The sequence below is a fragment of the Leptonychotes weddellii genome, chromosome 9 (genome assembly GCF_054177405.1).
Source record: "Leptonychotes weddellii isolate Sample4059 chromosome 9, ASM5417740v2, whole genome shotgun sequence".
Lineage (NCBI taxonomy): Eukaryota > Metazoa > Chordata > Mammalia > Carnivora > Phocidae > Leptonychotes > Leptonychotes weddellii.
In genome coordinates, this window is record NC_138377.1 from 110,103,562 (window position 1) to 110,119,407 (window position 15,846).

Genomic DNA, 15,846 nt, shown 5'->3' on the forward strand with positions numbered 1-15,846 from the left:
CCTGGGATCGAGTCCTGCATCGGGCTCCCTGCTCCGCGGGGAGCCTGCTTCTCCCTCTGCCTCTCTCTCTCTATCTCTCATGAATAAATAAATAAAATCTTTAAAAAAAAAAAAAAGAATTTCTATGAATATAGAAAAAGAAAAAGAAAAAGAAAACCAAGCAAACAAAAAACAACCTTACCTTTTTCATTCTGTTTTTATGCTACGTGTTTGGAATCCAGTTTGTTATGGATTCTGCATTTCCCGCACGTCTCAGTTTGGTGCAGCACATTTCAAGGCCCCCAGGCCACACGGGGCTGCCTCCAGCAAAAAGCAGTAGGACCGAGGCCTGTTGGCAAGGAAATACTTGGACTCAGGGCCATCAGACATGGCACAGGCAGTGGGAAGTATGCTGAGCCTGGCTCATGCCTCCACATCCCTCCCTGTGAAATGGGGACGTGGGTGAAGATGGCCTGGTGCAGACAGAGGGTGGGCACCTGGGAACCCCAGCTGCGGTGGTGGACGTGGGGCATCCGGACCGTACTCCAGATCTCCAGGGCACTGTGGCAGGCCTGGAACGTGGTCACAGGCGGGCGGTCCCTGACATCTGCTTCTGTCCCACACCCCCCAGGGCCCAGCAGAGAAGAATGTATTCACTGTGCGGCAAACTTGCACTTCCAAGACTGGAAATGTGTGTCAGCCTGTGGCGAAGGTTTCTACCCAGAGGAGATGACGGGCTTGCCCCACAAAGTGTGCCGAAGGTACGCAATCCTTTCAGATGGTCTTCCTGGCTCAGACCAAGATTGCTGGGGAATGGATGGGGCACCTGGGTGGCTCAGTCGGTTAAGCGGCCTACTCTTGATTTCGGCTCAGGTCGTGATCTCAGGGTCGTGAGATCGAGCCCCACGTCGGGCTCCATGCTCAGCAGAGAGTCTGCTTGAGATGCTCTCTCTCCCTCTCCCCCTCCCCCTGCTCATGCTCTCTCTCTGTCTCTCAAATAAATAAATAAATCTTGGGGCACCTGGGTGGCTCAGTTGTCAGGCATCTGCCTTCGGCTCAGGTCATGATCCCAGGGTCCTGGGATCGAGTCCCACATCGGGCTCCTTGCTCAGCGGGGAGGCTGCTTCTCCCTCTGCCTGCCACTCCCCCTGCTTGTGCATTCTCTCTCTCTCTCTCTCTCTGACAAATAAATAAATAAATCTTTAAAAGAAATAAATAAATCTTAAAAAAAAAAAAAAAGGATTGCCAGGAATGGTGGTTGTCTGTGCAAGTGAAGTAGCAGCCAGAGGGCCAAGTCTGGTGGCCTCTTCCCTGGGGCTGGGGGAGGGTGCCACATCACAGCACTGTAGAGGGTGCCGTAGGTATGGTGGGGTACCGGAACCCATTTAGAGCAGAGGGGTCCCCTGTAGCTGGTGATTGCCAAGGTCACAAGTTTGCTGGTGGCTTTCATTCCTTTGTTCATTTAATGAGTTTTGAGTGCCGGGTGCTCTGTAGCTGGGTCGGGGCAGGAAGTAGAATAACAAGGTGCCTGCCTGGTGGTACTCACACCCCTGTGGCAGACTCCCCGGGAGCTCCCCTCTGTGCCACAGCCCAGGATGCATTCACACTGGGGGTAATTAAGGAAACCGTGTGGTTGGTTTTGTTGTTGTTGTTGTTGTTGTTTTTCATTTTACATTAGAGAAAATTTAGGTTCAATGTCCTCATTGTAAAACCATTCCCTATGCAGTCAGTGAACCTGGACTGTAACCCCTCTCACTCTCCTTTCCATATGTGTCTGCGTTATGCACCATTCTTGTTTGGTGGCTTCCAGCCCTGTAGTTTTCCTTCTCTTTCTCATTGGACATGAGCCGTGGAAGAAGAAGCCGTTTGCTTGGGTGTCCTCTTGTCTTGCTGAATAGTTACTGCCTTTCCTCTGGACTTCATAACTTAGATCCCAGGACAGGCAGGGCAGCCCGTCTTATTCAGGGTGAGAGCAATAATGAGGTGGTGCAAGGTGGACTGGATAATAAGGATGATGGGGGTGGAGGAGGGGCCTTCCCTTTGAAATAAACTCAAAACTAGGGAACCCTGGAGACGCATACTACGGCAGGGTTGGGGAGACCTTGCCCTGTCTTTCCGGCTCACAGATGGGGACACACAGTGGGGTTGCCTCCCCAGGCTGTGTTTGAGAACTGCTCTGGGTTCTAATTTATTCTCTTAAAACAAAAATAAGTTGGGCGCCTGGGTGGCTCAGTCAGTTAGGCGTCTGCCTTTGGCTCGGGTCATGGTTCTGGGGTCCTGGGATCAAGCCCCGCATTGGGCTCTCTGCTCAGCAGGAAGCCTGATTCTCCCTCTCTGTCTGCCTGCCACTCCCCCTGCTTGTGCTCTCTCTCTCTCTCTGTCAAATAAGTAAATAAAGATTTTATTTATTTATTTGACAGAGAGGGACACAGCGAGAGAGGGAACACAAGCAGGGGGAGTGGCAGAGGGAGAAGCAGACTCCCCACTGAGCAGGGAGCCCGATGTGGGCCTTGATCCCAGGACACTGGGATCATGACCTGAGCCGAAGGCAGATGCTTAACGACTGAGCCACCCAGGTGCCCCGTAAATAAAATCTTAAAAAAAGCAAACAAAAAAAACCTTACAGTCAGCCACTGAGAGACCACCAAGTCCTTGTACTTTTTTGACTCACCAAAGAAGGTCCGGAGGGATTATGTATCTGGGCAGGAGTCAGCCCCCTCTTTTGAGCTGATTTGAAATAGGAAACTTGCCACCTTCATCCAGCTTTGCTGAGTCCTGTGTAGGGTCCTCGGCGTGGGTGTCTGAAGTAAGCCTTTCATTTTAAAGAGCCTGCTGGTTCAAGGGTAATTACACTAAGTACGGCAGCCCGGGGAGAATGTGGAATTAAACAGTGATAATCACTTTCATTCATCAGATGCGCAGGATCCCACAGGATGCTGGGCATCCCCATGAGTGTGGCCACCGGCCCCCCGTGGGGCACCCAGAAACTATGGCCTCCCCAGCCCAGGAGGCGGGAGGTAGGCAGCCCCCCAAGCCCCTCCTTGACATCAGGGGATAGCAGCTTCTGGGTGCTTATTTCGACAGGAAGGAAAGCTTTCAGGCCTGGAGGGGAGTCCAGTGCTGGGGCTCTCTGGGGCAGATCTGGGAGATACACACCCAGGAGGAGCCCCACACAAGGCGCTGAGGTGGTGAAATGCCTGCCTTTTGGGAAGCTTCCATCTGTAGAGTCCCCTGGCTCCGAAGACCCCTTCCATGTGGATTCCTCCTGAAGGAAGAATAGACTTGGGCTGCTTGGTTGTGCAGCTTTTAGGGTTTGGCCTCCTCCAGGCCCCAGGATGCTGCATGGTGCTGTGGCTAGCCCTGGCTGGTGGGTCTGGGACAGCTCCGTAGAAAAGCCAGGCCAGGAATCAGGCCTGCTGGGTTGGCAACCAGGATGCCAAGAAGACCCGCAAAATGAGGCCCAAAGTGGAAAGAGTCCATGATAAAGATCTCAAGAGTCACTGGACACCCCCAAGGCTTAGTAAGAGGACCCAGAGGAGCAAGCAAGGACCTCTCTGAAGACAGCAATTCGGTGGGGTACGTGCCTGAGGGGTGGTTAGCCTCTCATGCCCCCAGGCCTCCCCACTGTCCTCTGCTCCCTCCGCCCCTCACGGGTGATCAGTGGGGCAGACTTCAGGCCTGCCTTCGGCTTTGTTCTGTGCTCAGACTGAAGTGTGATAAGACGAGCTGACTCTCACCCGGAACAGCCTAAAGGCGAAAGGAAGGAAGAGGACCTGGCCCCCACAGTGGAGCGGGGAAGAAGGGAAGAGGGGCTACAGTGGGCAGGCCCACTTCCAGAGTTTGCCAGGGCAAAGCTGCCATGGTGTTTTGTGGGGGAAGTCGGTATCATAGAAAGTGACAGAACCAGAGGTGTTTGAAAGCCCCCTGCCTAAGAGGACTACCTGCGGGGCAGAAGGGAGCCAAGAGGGTCTTTCAGAGAAGCAGGGACCTCAAGGCAGTTGGTGGTGGTGATGGCGGGGGGTGGGGGGTAACCTGGAGGGGCATCATCCCTCCCCGGTAACAGCATGATGCTGGATTCTTCCCCTGAGCTGGGACCTCCACATCCAAACCCAGGCTAGCCGACTCCTTGACCTGGGCCTTGTGAGCCCCCAAGCCGGGAGCTGCTCGGAGCCTGCCCAGGATTCTCTGCCTGCAGAGCTGGGAGATACTGAATGGGGTTGTGTTAAGCTGCCAGGTTTGTGGTAGTTTGTTACACAGCCATAGAAGACTGACCCACCTGCGTTCCCACTTGGGGCTGGCAGGGAGACCCCTGAGCTTGGTGGAAGAAGGCTTACTTCTCCAAATCCAAGCAGGTGGATTCCTCTACCTTAGCCTGCGCCACTCACCATTATGTTGAAGCAGCCCTCAGCCACAGCCTGGGAGTGCTGGCCCCAGGCCTTTGAGAGGACTGATCCCCCATTGAAGAGTGAGGTGAGGCCCTGGTTCTGGTCCTACAGGGGTGGTGGTAAAAGAAGCCAGGAATCCCCAGGGGGAGTCATCCCTTGTGCTGTGGCATCGGGTCTGTGGCTGGGCCACCCCCAAGGCGCAGCAGGACGGGGGCCAGACCCTAGCGGCTTCCCCAAAGTGCATAGAAACAGGGTCCCACCGAGCAGGCCCCGCCCTCCCCTCCAGGTTGTCTGTGGGGGGCGGTGGCCAAGCTCTTGCTCTCGGAGGAGGACATCAGAAGGGCAGGTTTGCCTTCGGGATTCACCCATTTAGGAATACAGACTGCGGGCCTGAACTCCAGCGTGGGGGCCCTCCTGCACCAGAAGAACAAAGCCCACCTCTCATCCGGGCCGAGGGCGTGACCCACCAGGGGCTCCACGCAGGCAGAATCAAAGGTGCAATCAGAAGCCAAGGCTGCTTCGGGGAGAGGCCTACAGGAGCCTCGTTGATGGCATCTGATCGCCGACTGGGCAGGTGGCATGTGTCCTCAGCAAAGACCGGGCCGCGCAGGGCCGAGGGGCGGGAGCCAGGCTCGAGCTCCGGATGCCCCGCCCACCGGCCTGAGCTCCGCCTCCGGGGCGGTTCCACCGGCGGCGGGCCTCCGCGGAGAAGGTGGGCGGCAGGCTGGGGCGCCGGGAGACCCAGTCACTAGGAGCTGGACTCAGAAAAGGCAGCAGGTGCTGCTGCAGGCCCTGGGGCAGGGACGGTCGGCTCTTGCTGTAGAGGGCCTGGTGACCAGTAGTTTGGGCTCGGCAGGCCCTGTGGTCTCCGTCACAGCCGTTCGGTTCTGCCACGGCGGAAGCAGCCACAGCTGATGTATAGATGAGCGGGTGACTGTTGCAGTGCAGCTGCTGGATGTGGCTTGCGGGCCGCCGTGTGCCAGCCCTCCCCCGGGGTCACGGAACTCTGCATTAGAAAGAGCCCCGGGTTCCATCTCTGGGGTAGGAACTGGAAGAGCCTCCCCCTGCCCGGCGGCCCTGCGGGGAGGTCGGCTTCACTGTGAGGGACGCTCAGCCTCCTGGGCCGCAGCGGTCCCCCAGGCCCGCTCCGGGAACGGGTTTGCCATATGCCTGTCCCTGAGTGCCAACCCTATGGCCGTCCGAGGTGGGCAGCTGCCCAGGGGTGCATGTGCTGATGCTGCTTGAGGAGCCAGCTGTGGGGTGGGTGCCACAGTGTCCAAGAAGGTGTCCAGGTGAGCCACAGGGAGTCTGGGCCACCGGGACCTGGGCCCATCAACCCCCCACCACGAGCAGGCTCCTGCCGACTGGCCGTGACCGACTGCACGCCCCGCCCCCCCCCCCGGGCAATAGTGCAGTCAGGTGCAAGGATGTGCAGATGCTTGGCTGGGGTTTCACGCAGTTGCAGGGCGGGTGCTGCGCAGGAGGGTAGGGGGGCTGCGGGAGGGGTGCCTGGTCCCTTCCCCCAGCAGCAGCATGAACCTGTGTCCTCCCGCAGGTGTGACGAGAGCTGCCTGAGCTGCGAAGGCTCCAGCAGGAACTGCAGCAGGTGTAAGACGGGCTTCACGCTGCTGGGGAACACGTGCATCACCAACCACACGTGCAGCAACGGTGAGCGCCCGCGGGGCAGCGGGGGCACCTCAGTTAACCGCGGGGCTGCCCTTGCAGGAGCTCAGCTCCCTGGCGTTTGGTCAAAGAGAAAGGAAAAGGAGATGCAGGACAGCAGACCCTCTGAACGGGTGTGCGGGCCACTCCTCTGGGTGACCATCAGGGCCGCCTCTCACCCTCCTTCTGTCCCATGGAGCCGTCACTGGCCCCGCCCCGGCCGAGCACAAACCCAGCGTGCCCTGCCGATCTCCACATGGCCTCCTTGCCTTGGTGTTTGGTCATTTCTTTGGTTTGCAGAATTGTGTGCTTTCCAAGGCTAGGAAGCACCCTCGCTAGGATGACACCTGCTCATGTTATATATCCAGCCCAAGAAAGTGGGGCGGTCACAGGAGGGTCTCCCAGGTCCCATCACTGGCCAGGCAGCTTCAAAAGCCAGCAGCCAGCTGGGATGGGCTGGCCTCCCTCCCTCTTCCCCTTCCCCTTTCCATTAGCCTTGACATTCCTCTCCCTCCTATCCCATCTGGTTTGGGGTGCTCCCAGGACGCAGGAGCAGCCTCCATGCCTGTCCCTCCTAGCCTCCCCCCACCCCCAGAGTCTTCCCACTAGTTTTCCCCCCACCACAGTTACCTAGAAAGACAGGTGCACAGGAGCCCTGAGGCCCGACTGGTGCAGCACCCCCTCCACCCTCCACACTGCCTCGAGCCCCGCCCCCGTCTATCCCAGCATGAACCCCTGCGTGCTCGGTGCTCCCTCTGCCACACCAGACTTTGCATGTCACGGGAAGGCGGTGAGGGCCACTCTGGCACTGTCCCCACTTCCTCTGTGACCCCCGGTTCCGCGCCCCCGCCCGGTCCATCATGGGGGCCAGTGAAAAGGGGATGGTTGGAACAATCTTAACAGGCCCCAAAGTCTGACATGTCCCCCCTTTCTCTTTCCTGGTGGGACCCCAGCTGACGAGACGTTCTGTGAGATGGTGAAGTCCAACCGGCTCTGTGAACGGAAGCTGTTCATTCAGTTCTGCTGCCGCACGTGCCTCCTGGCGGGGTAGGGGCACCCGGCCGACCGACCGCAGAGGGCCGGGCCCCTCCTGTCCGTCCGTCCACCCGCCTCTTCTCCACACTGTCAGCCCGAGCCTGTCGCAGGGGTGCCCCGCACCCCACAGCTTTATCTCCCCAGGAGCAAGGTCCTTCTGCGGCATCCCTGAGCACTCGGCCCAGATGGGTGGTGGGCCTCGAGGCGGTGTCCCTCAGACAGCGGTCACCTCTCAAACTCTGCTTACCGGCTCCGTTCTTCTGGCAGACCCCCCAATGGGAACAACAGGAATGCCGGGAATCCACAGCTCCAGCTTCGGAGCAGCTTCTGGGACCATAAGTTTACTGAATCTTCAAGACCAAAGCAGAAAGGCAAGATGCTTGGCTTCACACATCACTCTTCGCCCCGTGCTTTCGTGCAGCCTCAGTGAATCTCACCTGCCGGGCCCGGGCCCCGGGCTCCTGGTGTGGGACGCCCGGCCCAGCGCGTACCTCCTCCCCCGCGGCCACAGAGCGCACCTCCTCCCCCGCCGGCCGCAGAGCACTCTGGGGACCGTCTGGTCAGACTGTAAATAAGATAGACTTGGGGGTGTAAAATATATGACCACTGGGGAGGACGTCTGTTTCTCCACAGTCAGCTACTTCTGGAGCTGCAGCGAAGTCTTAGAATGTCCCATTCCACATCTGGATGGGAAGACCCTTCCTTTCTCCACCGCACTGTCCTGGAGGTGAGCCGAGCGCACCTTGTCACCGCGTTCTGTCGTGTCTCCAGGAGTCTCCTGGTCCGAAAGATCACCTCGACCTGACGCAGAGCCTTCTGAGGAGGGTCCCCAGGAGGCATCCGGGGGGCCAGCCACAAGGAGCCCCAGTGACTTAAGCAATTCCTCTTCCCCAAATGGAAACCCAGCCCAAGAGTCATTAATCCTATCCCTGCCCATTTCGTGGAATTGCTTTTGAAATACCCTTGGCCTCTGCTCACTGGGAGACTTGTTCCTGAGGTGGATGCTCCTGTGTCTGTGTTCTATGAGCCTAACGACATGGTTGGATTGATTTCTGCCAAACCTGTGTAGGCATTTTATAAGCTACATGTTCTAATTTTTACCAATGTTAATTATTTTGACAAATATTTCATATATTTTCATTGAAATGCAGACCTGCTTGATCAGTTCCCTTCAGTATGGGAGTGACATTTGCCTTAAATTTTTTCGAGCTCGTTCTCCATTTTTGTCCTGCTCCCCTCTTTGACAGTAATGCATTTGCCTTGTCCCCTAGGAGCTGGGGGAACTCAGCTATTGTTTTTTGAATCCACAACTTCAAAAGAGAAATTCACAAAGCAAATACAATGTTAACCCTAAGTTAATAAAAGAGTTAACATCCCATGACAAAGAAGCCCGTATTTCTTTCCAAGGCACAATGATGAAACGATGAAACGTGGGGGTTGACCCATGTGTGAAATGGCTTTATTTATGGTTTTGGATCTCTTTGATGTCATTAAGTGGAAGGTCTTCGGGCTTTAGCGAATGTTCGTGTAATGAAGTCATGGGAGAAATCCCAGAGTTCCAGGCTCAGGGTGTCCTTTGGTAACCGACCTTCTTCGGGCCACAGAAGCCCGGTTGGGTGGTGGGGCTGGATATAGGGATGCCCGCCTCCTGTCAAGGGGGCGCCCCCCGCAGCCCAGACCACGTGCCTCTTCACCTATAGCTGCCAAGTGGGACTTAGTTAGGTCACAGCTTGTCTTTTGCACAGTGACCGAAATCCCTGTACCCACGGGTTTTTGTGCTGCATGGGATTTTTACCATGGCCTCTCTTTGAGCTCAGAAGCTTGTACTTGCTGGGAATCCAGCACATTTTTGGCATTTATCTGCAGCCTTTATGGCTACAAATAAAGGAAATGCACCAATTAGAACTGACTTAGGGAAAAACAAAAGTGGGTGAGGGGCCCTGTTTTAGGACTCCAGGGTTGACTCGGAATTTCAGGAAGGGTGCAGCTGGGCCTTGGGACCCCTGGGGCCAGCATTAAATGTGACCTGGACCCTCATTGCCTGTAGTCTGTCCTCCTGGCCTCTCCAGTTAGGACAAATGACAAGACCACTGACATCTCCCAGGCAAAACTGGTACGGATCAAACTCCCTAGGTAAGCTTTCTGAATCTGCTTCTTGGCCCCAGTTATCCTGCTTCATATCAGTGTTCATCCAGCCCCACCAGCTGTGGCCACAGGGAGTTTGTATAGTAGAACGCGGCTGCAGGGAACTTTCCAGCAACCTCAGAGCCAGAAGAGGGGAGCACTGTGTAGCTCTCAGAAGGTGGGGGTCGGCCACACAACCTTGACAGCTACCCACCATGAGCACGACACCAGGAGCTGTCAATGTGAGGCAACGAAGGATTGAGTGAGTGTGTCCGGGAGACAGTAGCCAGGACTAGGGCAGAATATTGGTAAGGGTTCAACATCCCCCATGAGACCGACATGGAATCAAAACCAGCAATTGCTAAGTACCTCTGGTGCAAGGCACCATTTTAGCCCCCTGGAGTTCTTTAGCCACTGAGAGCTATGGTCTAACGTGTTTGGGACTGAATCAGAAATAAATTCCTTTTATTCCCAAAGGACACCCGCCACTATAAGAAGCCAACCAGGCAGCCTCAGAGTGCACGACCCTCATTGCAGTGGCAGGGCTGGCCGGTCCTGGGGCTGCTGAGGGTGGTGGCAAGCTGAGAAGCTGTTCACAAAGTCCTACGGACAAAACACCACCTTGTTAAAAAGGACCAACCATAGAAAATGCCTGTTCAACATGGCCCAACCTTAAGGATATTTGGACTCAGTAAAGGTGGGGACATATTTATTGATTTTGCTTTATGGGATAAAGTCACGGGTCATCTCCCCTAAATCTGTTGTTTTGTAGACTGAGGCTCATAGAGGTAAAGTGACTTGCGTTGGGCCATACACTGGCAAGGTGGCTCCCTTCCTGTCTCTAGGGAGGGGGGCTGGCTCTCTATAGGAGGGGGGTTAATTCTGCAGTTGGCCAAATCCAGCCACGATGCATTTGTTTTAACCTAGCTTTATTTCCAGGAGATGATAGTCCTCTGACCTTGTCCCCAAATTCTTTGGCACCTCCCAGTGGTCCCCACAGGCTCATCTCCATCCCTCCCAGGCCACTGCTCACTTGACACTTTGTAACTCTCGAAAGGGTTGGGGGAAGCTGCACTTTTTACAGAAGCTATACCTATAACGGAAAGGGGAAGAATTGAACTTTAAAGAAACCAGGAGGGCAACATGGCGTAAAGGGGGCCAGCCGTAGGGCGCATTGGAGTCTGGGGAGACTGCCCTCCACTGCATTTGAATCACCATAATATGGCTGAAGAGGGCTGTATGCTTGAATGCTTGAGGTATGCTGGGGCCCCTGGGAGCAGGTGAAGGGTGGAGGTCCAGATCAGAGGATAGAAAGGGAAGGAGGTGGAGAAGTGAAGCAGAAAGGACATTTTAATGAGAATAAACAAGGATAATGGAAACCAAGGCCATTCTCCAGCATCTTAAGGTTCTGCCCATTAAGCTGGGAGGCATCTGGGTTCTGCCCACCCTAGCCTTCTCTACTGCTTTCTTTCCTTGAGCCCAGGCCTTATCCTTCCTGGCTCGTTGCCCAAGGCCTTTCCTGACACCCCAGGCTCTTTGGTTTGTCTGTGCACAGCATAGCACCCCTAGGTGATACAGCACTGAGCACCCACCAGAATCCTGGGTCCCGGGGTTCAGTTCCCAGCACCCAAAGTTTCACTCTTCCCCGACACACACATACACAATGTACCAGCCACACTAGGAGTGATCAGATACTTCTTAGGCTCCCTGTTGAGCAAAGAGGAACCAAAGCGCTCAGAGCAGAGAACACTCTGTTGCCAAAAACAGTGGTTCTCAACCTGTTGGAGATTTCTGTCTCCTAGGGGATATTTGTCAATGTCTGGAGATATTTTTGGTTGTCACAACAGGACATCTAGTGAGCAGAAGCCAGGGATACTGTTAAACATCCTGCAGTGCACAGGATGACCCCACAATAAAGAATTATCTAGCCCCAAAATGTCAACAGTGCTGAGGTTGAGAAAACTTACCCAAAAGAAATGAAATTTAAAAAGGTAATCTCAACTTCATAGGGATGTCGTACAATGAATAAAACCACCTTTAGTTTGATTTATGTCCCTGTTCATGTACTGAAGCAAAGGAAATCCATACAACTTTCCTTTTTCAAAGTAAAGAAACCCCTTCTTTTAACCCAGAAAGAGAAGGGACAAGTAAAACTAGTTCTCTGGTCTAAGGACTCCACCTGGTGGTCCTCTCTGGAATTAAGTGTTCTGGATTATCTTGATTTCACTTTTTTATTTTGAGACAATCTCGAAGTAAAATTATAGAAAAGTTGCAAAGAGAGTACAAAGAAATGTTGTCCTGAACAATTTGAGAGTAAGTTACTGATATGATGCCCCATTACCTCCAAAATACTTTAGAGTGTTTTCCTATAAACAAGGACCTTCATATAGCCACCAGGATCAGGAAGTTAACACTGATGTATTATTACCATCTAATCCTCTGACTGCATTCAAGTTTTGTGAATTGTCCCAATAATGCCCTGAACAAAAGGATCCACTTTAGGTCACTCTTTGCATTTAGTCATTATGCCTTTTTTTTTTTTTTTTAAGATTTTATTTATTTATTTATTTGAGAGAGAGAGCGAGAAACAGCATGAGAGGGGATAGGGTCAGAGGGAGAAGCAGACTCCCCGCCGAGCAGGGAGCCCGATGCGGGACTCGATCCCGGGACTCCAGGATCATGACCTGAGCCGAAGGCAGTCGCTTAACCAACTGAGCCACCCAGGCGCCCCATTATGCCTTTTTAGTCTTCTTCGGTCTAGAACAATTCATCAGTTCTCTGACTTTCATGACCTTGAATGTTTTATTTGTTTAATTTTTTTTAAAAAAAATTTATTTATTTGACAGAGAGAGACACAACGAGAGAGGGAACACAAGCAGGGGGAGTGGGAGAGGGAGAAGCAGGCTTCCTGCTGAACAGGGAGCCCGATGCGGGGCTCGATCCTAGGACCCTAGGATCATGACCTGAGCCGAAGGCAGACACTTAATGACTAAGCCACGCAGGTGCCCCAACCTTAAACCTTTTAAAGACTACAGGCCAGTTATTTGTAGGCTGTCCCTCAGTTTGCATATATCTGAGGTTTCCTCACATTTCCATTCATATCATGCATCTTGGACAGGAGTCTCCCAGAATTGATGCTGTGTCCTTCTAATCACATTCTAGTAAGTGAATCATGATTTTGATTTGTTCCATTATTGGTGATATTAACACTGATCACTTGATTAGGGTTCTCCCCCCACCCCTCCACCTGCTCAAGGATATCTGTTTTTAGCATTGTCCACAACATCATGCTGAAGATCCCAGCCAAAGAAACAAGGCAAAAAATAAAGAACTAGTATAAGAATTGGAAAGAAAGAAATAAAACTGTCATTATTCTCAGCATGGTTATGTACATAGAAAACCCAAAAGAATGGTTATGAACTATTAGAATTCTAAGAAGTGAATTTGGCAAGACTGCTGCATACAATGCTAGTATTAATTGTATTTCAACTAGAAATTGTTGAAATTGTATTTCAACTATACTTCAATGTAGCAGAAACTAATAATTAGAACATAGGATTTTTTTTTAGCTTTTGATGCTTTTTTAGATTTTGATGTTTACAACAGTAGCAAAAACTATCATATACCTAGAATGGGTCTAGTGAAAGATGTATAAGACCTCTACACAAAAAACTATAAAACACCAAAGAAATTAAATACAGTCTAAATAAATATAAGGTTACACCATGTTCATGGATTGGAATACTCAATATTATAAACACATGGATTCTCCAAACTTATCTACAAATCCAGTACAATATAAATCAAAGCATGTGTTCTTTCTTAGATGCAAAATGGACCTAAGATTTATACTAAAATGCAAAGAACAAGAATAACCAAGACAATCTTGAAAAAAAACTGTGAGCCCTTTTTTAAGGCTAATGTCAAGTTTGGTTTTTTTTAATTTTTTTAAAGATTTTATTTATTTGACAGAGAGAGACACAGCGAGAGAGGGAACACAAGCAGGGAGAGTGGGAGGAGGAGAAGCAGGCTTCCCGCGGAGCGGGGAGCCCAATGCGGGGCTCTATCCCAGGACCCTGGGATCATGACCTGAGCCGAAGGCAGACGCTTAACGACTGAGCCACCCAGGTGCCCCTAACGTCAAGTTTTTAAATGACATTATGATATTATGCAAGAATAGGCAACTAAACCCATGGAACAGAATAGCTAGTCCAGAAGCAGAGCTTCACATATTTGGACACTTATTTTATGAAAAAGGTGGCACTGCAGAGCAGTGGAGAAAGGATGGTCTTTTCCATAAATGATAAACTGGGTCAAATGAATATCCATATGGGGAAAAAATATATTCTTAATCCCTATCTCAGACCATACACAAAAATCTATTCCAGACAGATTGCAAATCTAAATGTGAAAGGTAAAGTAACAAAACTTTAATTTTTAAAATTTTTTTTTAAGATTTTTTATTTTTTATTTGATAGAGAGAGATAGCGAGAGCAGGAACACAAGCAGGGGGAGTGGGAGAGGGAGAGGTAGGCTTCCCACCGAGCAGGGAGCCCGATGTGGGGCTCGATCCCAGGACTCTGGGATCATGACCCGAGCTGAAGGCAGACACCTAACGACTGAGCCACCCAGGTGCCCCAAAACAACAAAACTTTTAGAAGAAAATATTCATGATTTGGGGGTGGGCAAATTTCTTAAAAGGACTTAAAAGAGCAGTAACCACATAGAGAAAGGTTCATAAATTACACTATATTAAAATTAAGACCTTCTGTTCACCAAAAGACACCATTATGAGGATGAAAAGGCAATCCACAGAGAGAGGGAACATATTCACTATACATATCTCACAAGAACTCATATCCAAAAAAAATAAAAATCTACAGATCAGTAAAAAAAGAACAGCCCAATAGAAAAATGTGCAAAACACCTAAACAGACATTTCACAAAAGCAATGATCCAATGGACAATAAAGATATTTTTTAAAGTTCTCAACTGTGTTAGTACTTAGGAAAATACAATTAAAGCCACAGTGCAATACCACTACTGACCCAACAGAATGGCTAAAATTAAAAAGACAAACAATACCAAACGTTAATCAGGAATGTAAATTGGTACAACCACTTTGCAAAACTAGTAGAACCTACTTAAGCTGAATGTAAGTTAACCCTATGACCCAGCAATTCCATTTCCATGTATATATTAGCATATGTGTTCACTTAAAGATATGTATTATAATGATAATAGGTGCACCACTTATAATAGCTCAAACTGGAAATTACCCAAATGTTCATCAACAGCAGAATGGATAAACTGGAATATTCACACAACGAAATACTATATAACAATGATCGTAGGTTAACTACATCTGTACGCAAGTACAATGTTAAGCAAGAGACACATAGGTACAATTTTATCTGCATGAATATAAAATTAAGCAAAACCAATCTATGCAAGATGTGGTTACTATTGGGGCAAGCATGTGACTGAAAGGACAAGAAGGGGGCTTCTAGAATGTGGCAATGTCCTGTTCTTGACCCGGATGTCAGTTACTTGGGTGTGCTTGGGTTGCATTCTGCTGTAGGGACTATATCATAATTCAATAAAAAGTTCAAAAAGAATCGATTCCAGGGGGACTGTAGAGCTGCGTGTGAAAAGAAAAATGATTAAGCCGCTAGTAGACAGCAACAACAAAATGTTTGGGGGCACACAACCCTCTAATCAGAAAGGAAAAGATGAATTGAATTACATAAAAATTAGAAACTTCTAGTCATCAAACAATACCACGAGTGGAAAGGCCAATAAGCAGAAAAACTTTTCCTGTCCCAGACCTACATGACCACAGTGAAATCGCCCCCCCCCCCCGCAAAGAGGACAAAAGACAGTCAATAGGTAGGGCTACCTGAGCTAAGTTCTTCCTCTGATGACTCCTCTTGAATTGGACCTTGTGAAAGCTTGTTCCCGTTGCAAAATGAGTGAGGAGGCCACCTTCGTAGCCCTTTGATTTGAATTGCAGTCCAGATTGACTTGGTGATTTGGGGGATAGGATGTTATCCTAAACAGAACAAAATGGATTACAATTTGTGTTTTGCAGCATTGGTGACTTGTACGAGGACAAGTCTGTGAATTCTTTTGTATTTAAGCAGTTTTAACCAAAAAAAAAAAAAAAAAAAGTGCAAAGGCAAGCCACAGAGTGTGCTCACATCCAGAATATATAAAGCAATCCCGTAAGTCAATAAGAAAAAGGCAGACAATCCAGTAGGGGGAAAAAAAATGGACCAGAGACTTGAATGAGCACTTGGCAAAAGATACCCGAATAGACAACATACAAGAGAAGGTCCTCAACCTCATTACTTATTAGAGAAAAGCTAATCAACAATAGTGCAATACCACTACACAGCCACCAGAATGTCCACAATTATTTTTTATATGATTATTATTATCATTAATTGAGAGAGAGAGAGAGAGAGTGCACGCACGTGCACATGCAGGAGCAGAGGGAGAGAGAGATAATCCCAAGCTGGCTCCATGCAGAGCCCACTACCTGGAGATCATGACCTGAGCAGAAATCAGAGTCCCATGCTTAACTGACTGAGCCACCCAGGCTCCCCTGAATCACCACAATTATACTGACAATACCAATGAGGCTGAGGTTGAAAGCATG

At 50.6% G+C, this 15,846-nt stretch overlaps 1 protein-coding gene and 1 long non-coding RNA gene across 7 annotated transcripts in view; one reads left to right on the plus strand and one right to left on the minus strand.

Moving 5' to 3' along the window:
- The window catches only part of PCSK6 (proprotein convertase subtilisin/kexin type 6), a 167,102-nt gene extending 158,663 nt beyond the window's left edge, over positions 1 to 8,439 (plus strand). For all 3 annotated transcript variants that reach the window (XM_081831543.1, XM_081831544.1, XM_081831545.1), the window contains 3 exons: positions 611 to 740; positions 5,920 to 6,032; positions 6,980 to 8,439. In XM_081831543.1, coding sequence (XP_081687669.1) covers positions 611 to 740; positions 5,920 to 6,032; positions 6,980 to 7,077 — 341 coding nt within the window. In that variant the 3' untranslated portion in view covers positions 7,078 to 8,439. The remainder of the gene's footprint in view (positions 1 to 610; positions 741 to 5,919; positions 6,033 to 6,979) is intronic.
- LOC115943668 (uncharacterized) overlaps positions 1 to 15,846 on the minus strand; it is a 31,161-nt gene that overhangs the window by 14,084 nt on the left and 1,231 nt on the right. For 2 of the 4 annotated variants that reach the window (XR_014148752.1, XR_014148751.1), the window contains exons 2-4: positions 15,085 to 15,237; positions 2,651 to 2,808; positions 182 to 328 (exon numbers count right to left, since the gene is read on the minus strand). This is a non-coding gene — a long non-coding RNA (uncharacterized LOC115943668). Of the gene's footprint in view, positions 1 to 181; positions 329 to 2,650; positions 2,809 to 13,919; positions 14,827 to 15,084; positions 15,238 to 15,846 lie in introns of those variants that run through there. The other 2 variants (XR_014148753.1, XR_004078251.2) reach the window with 2 other exon arrangements.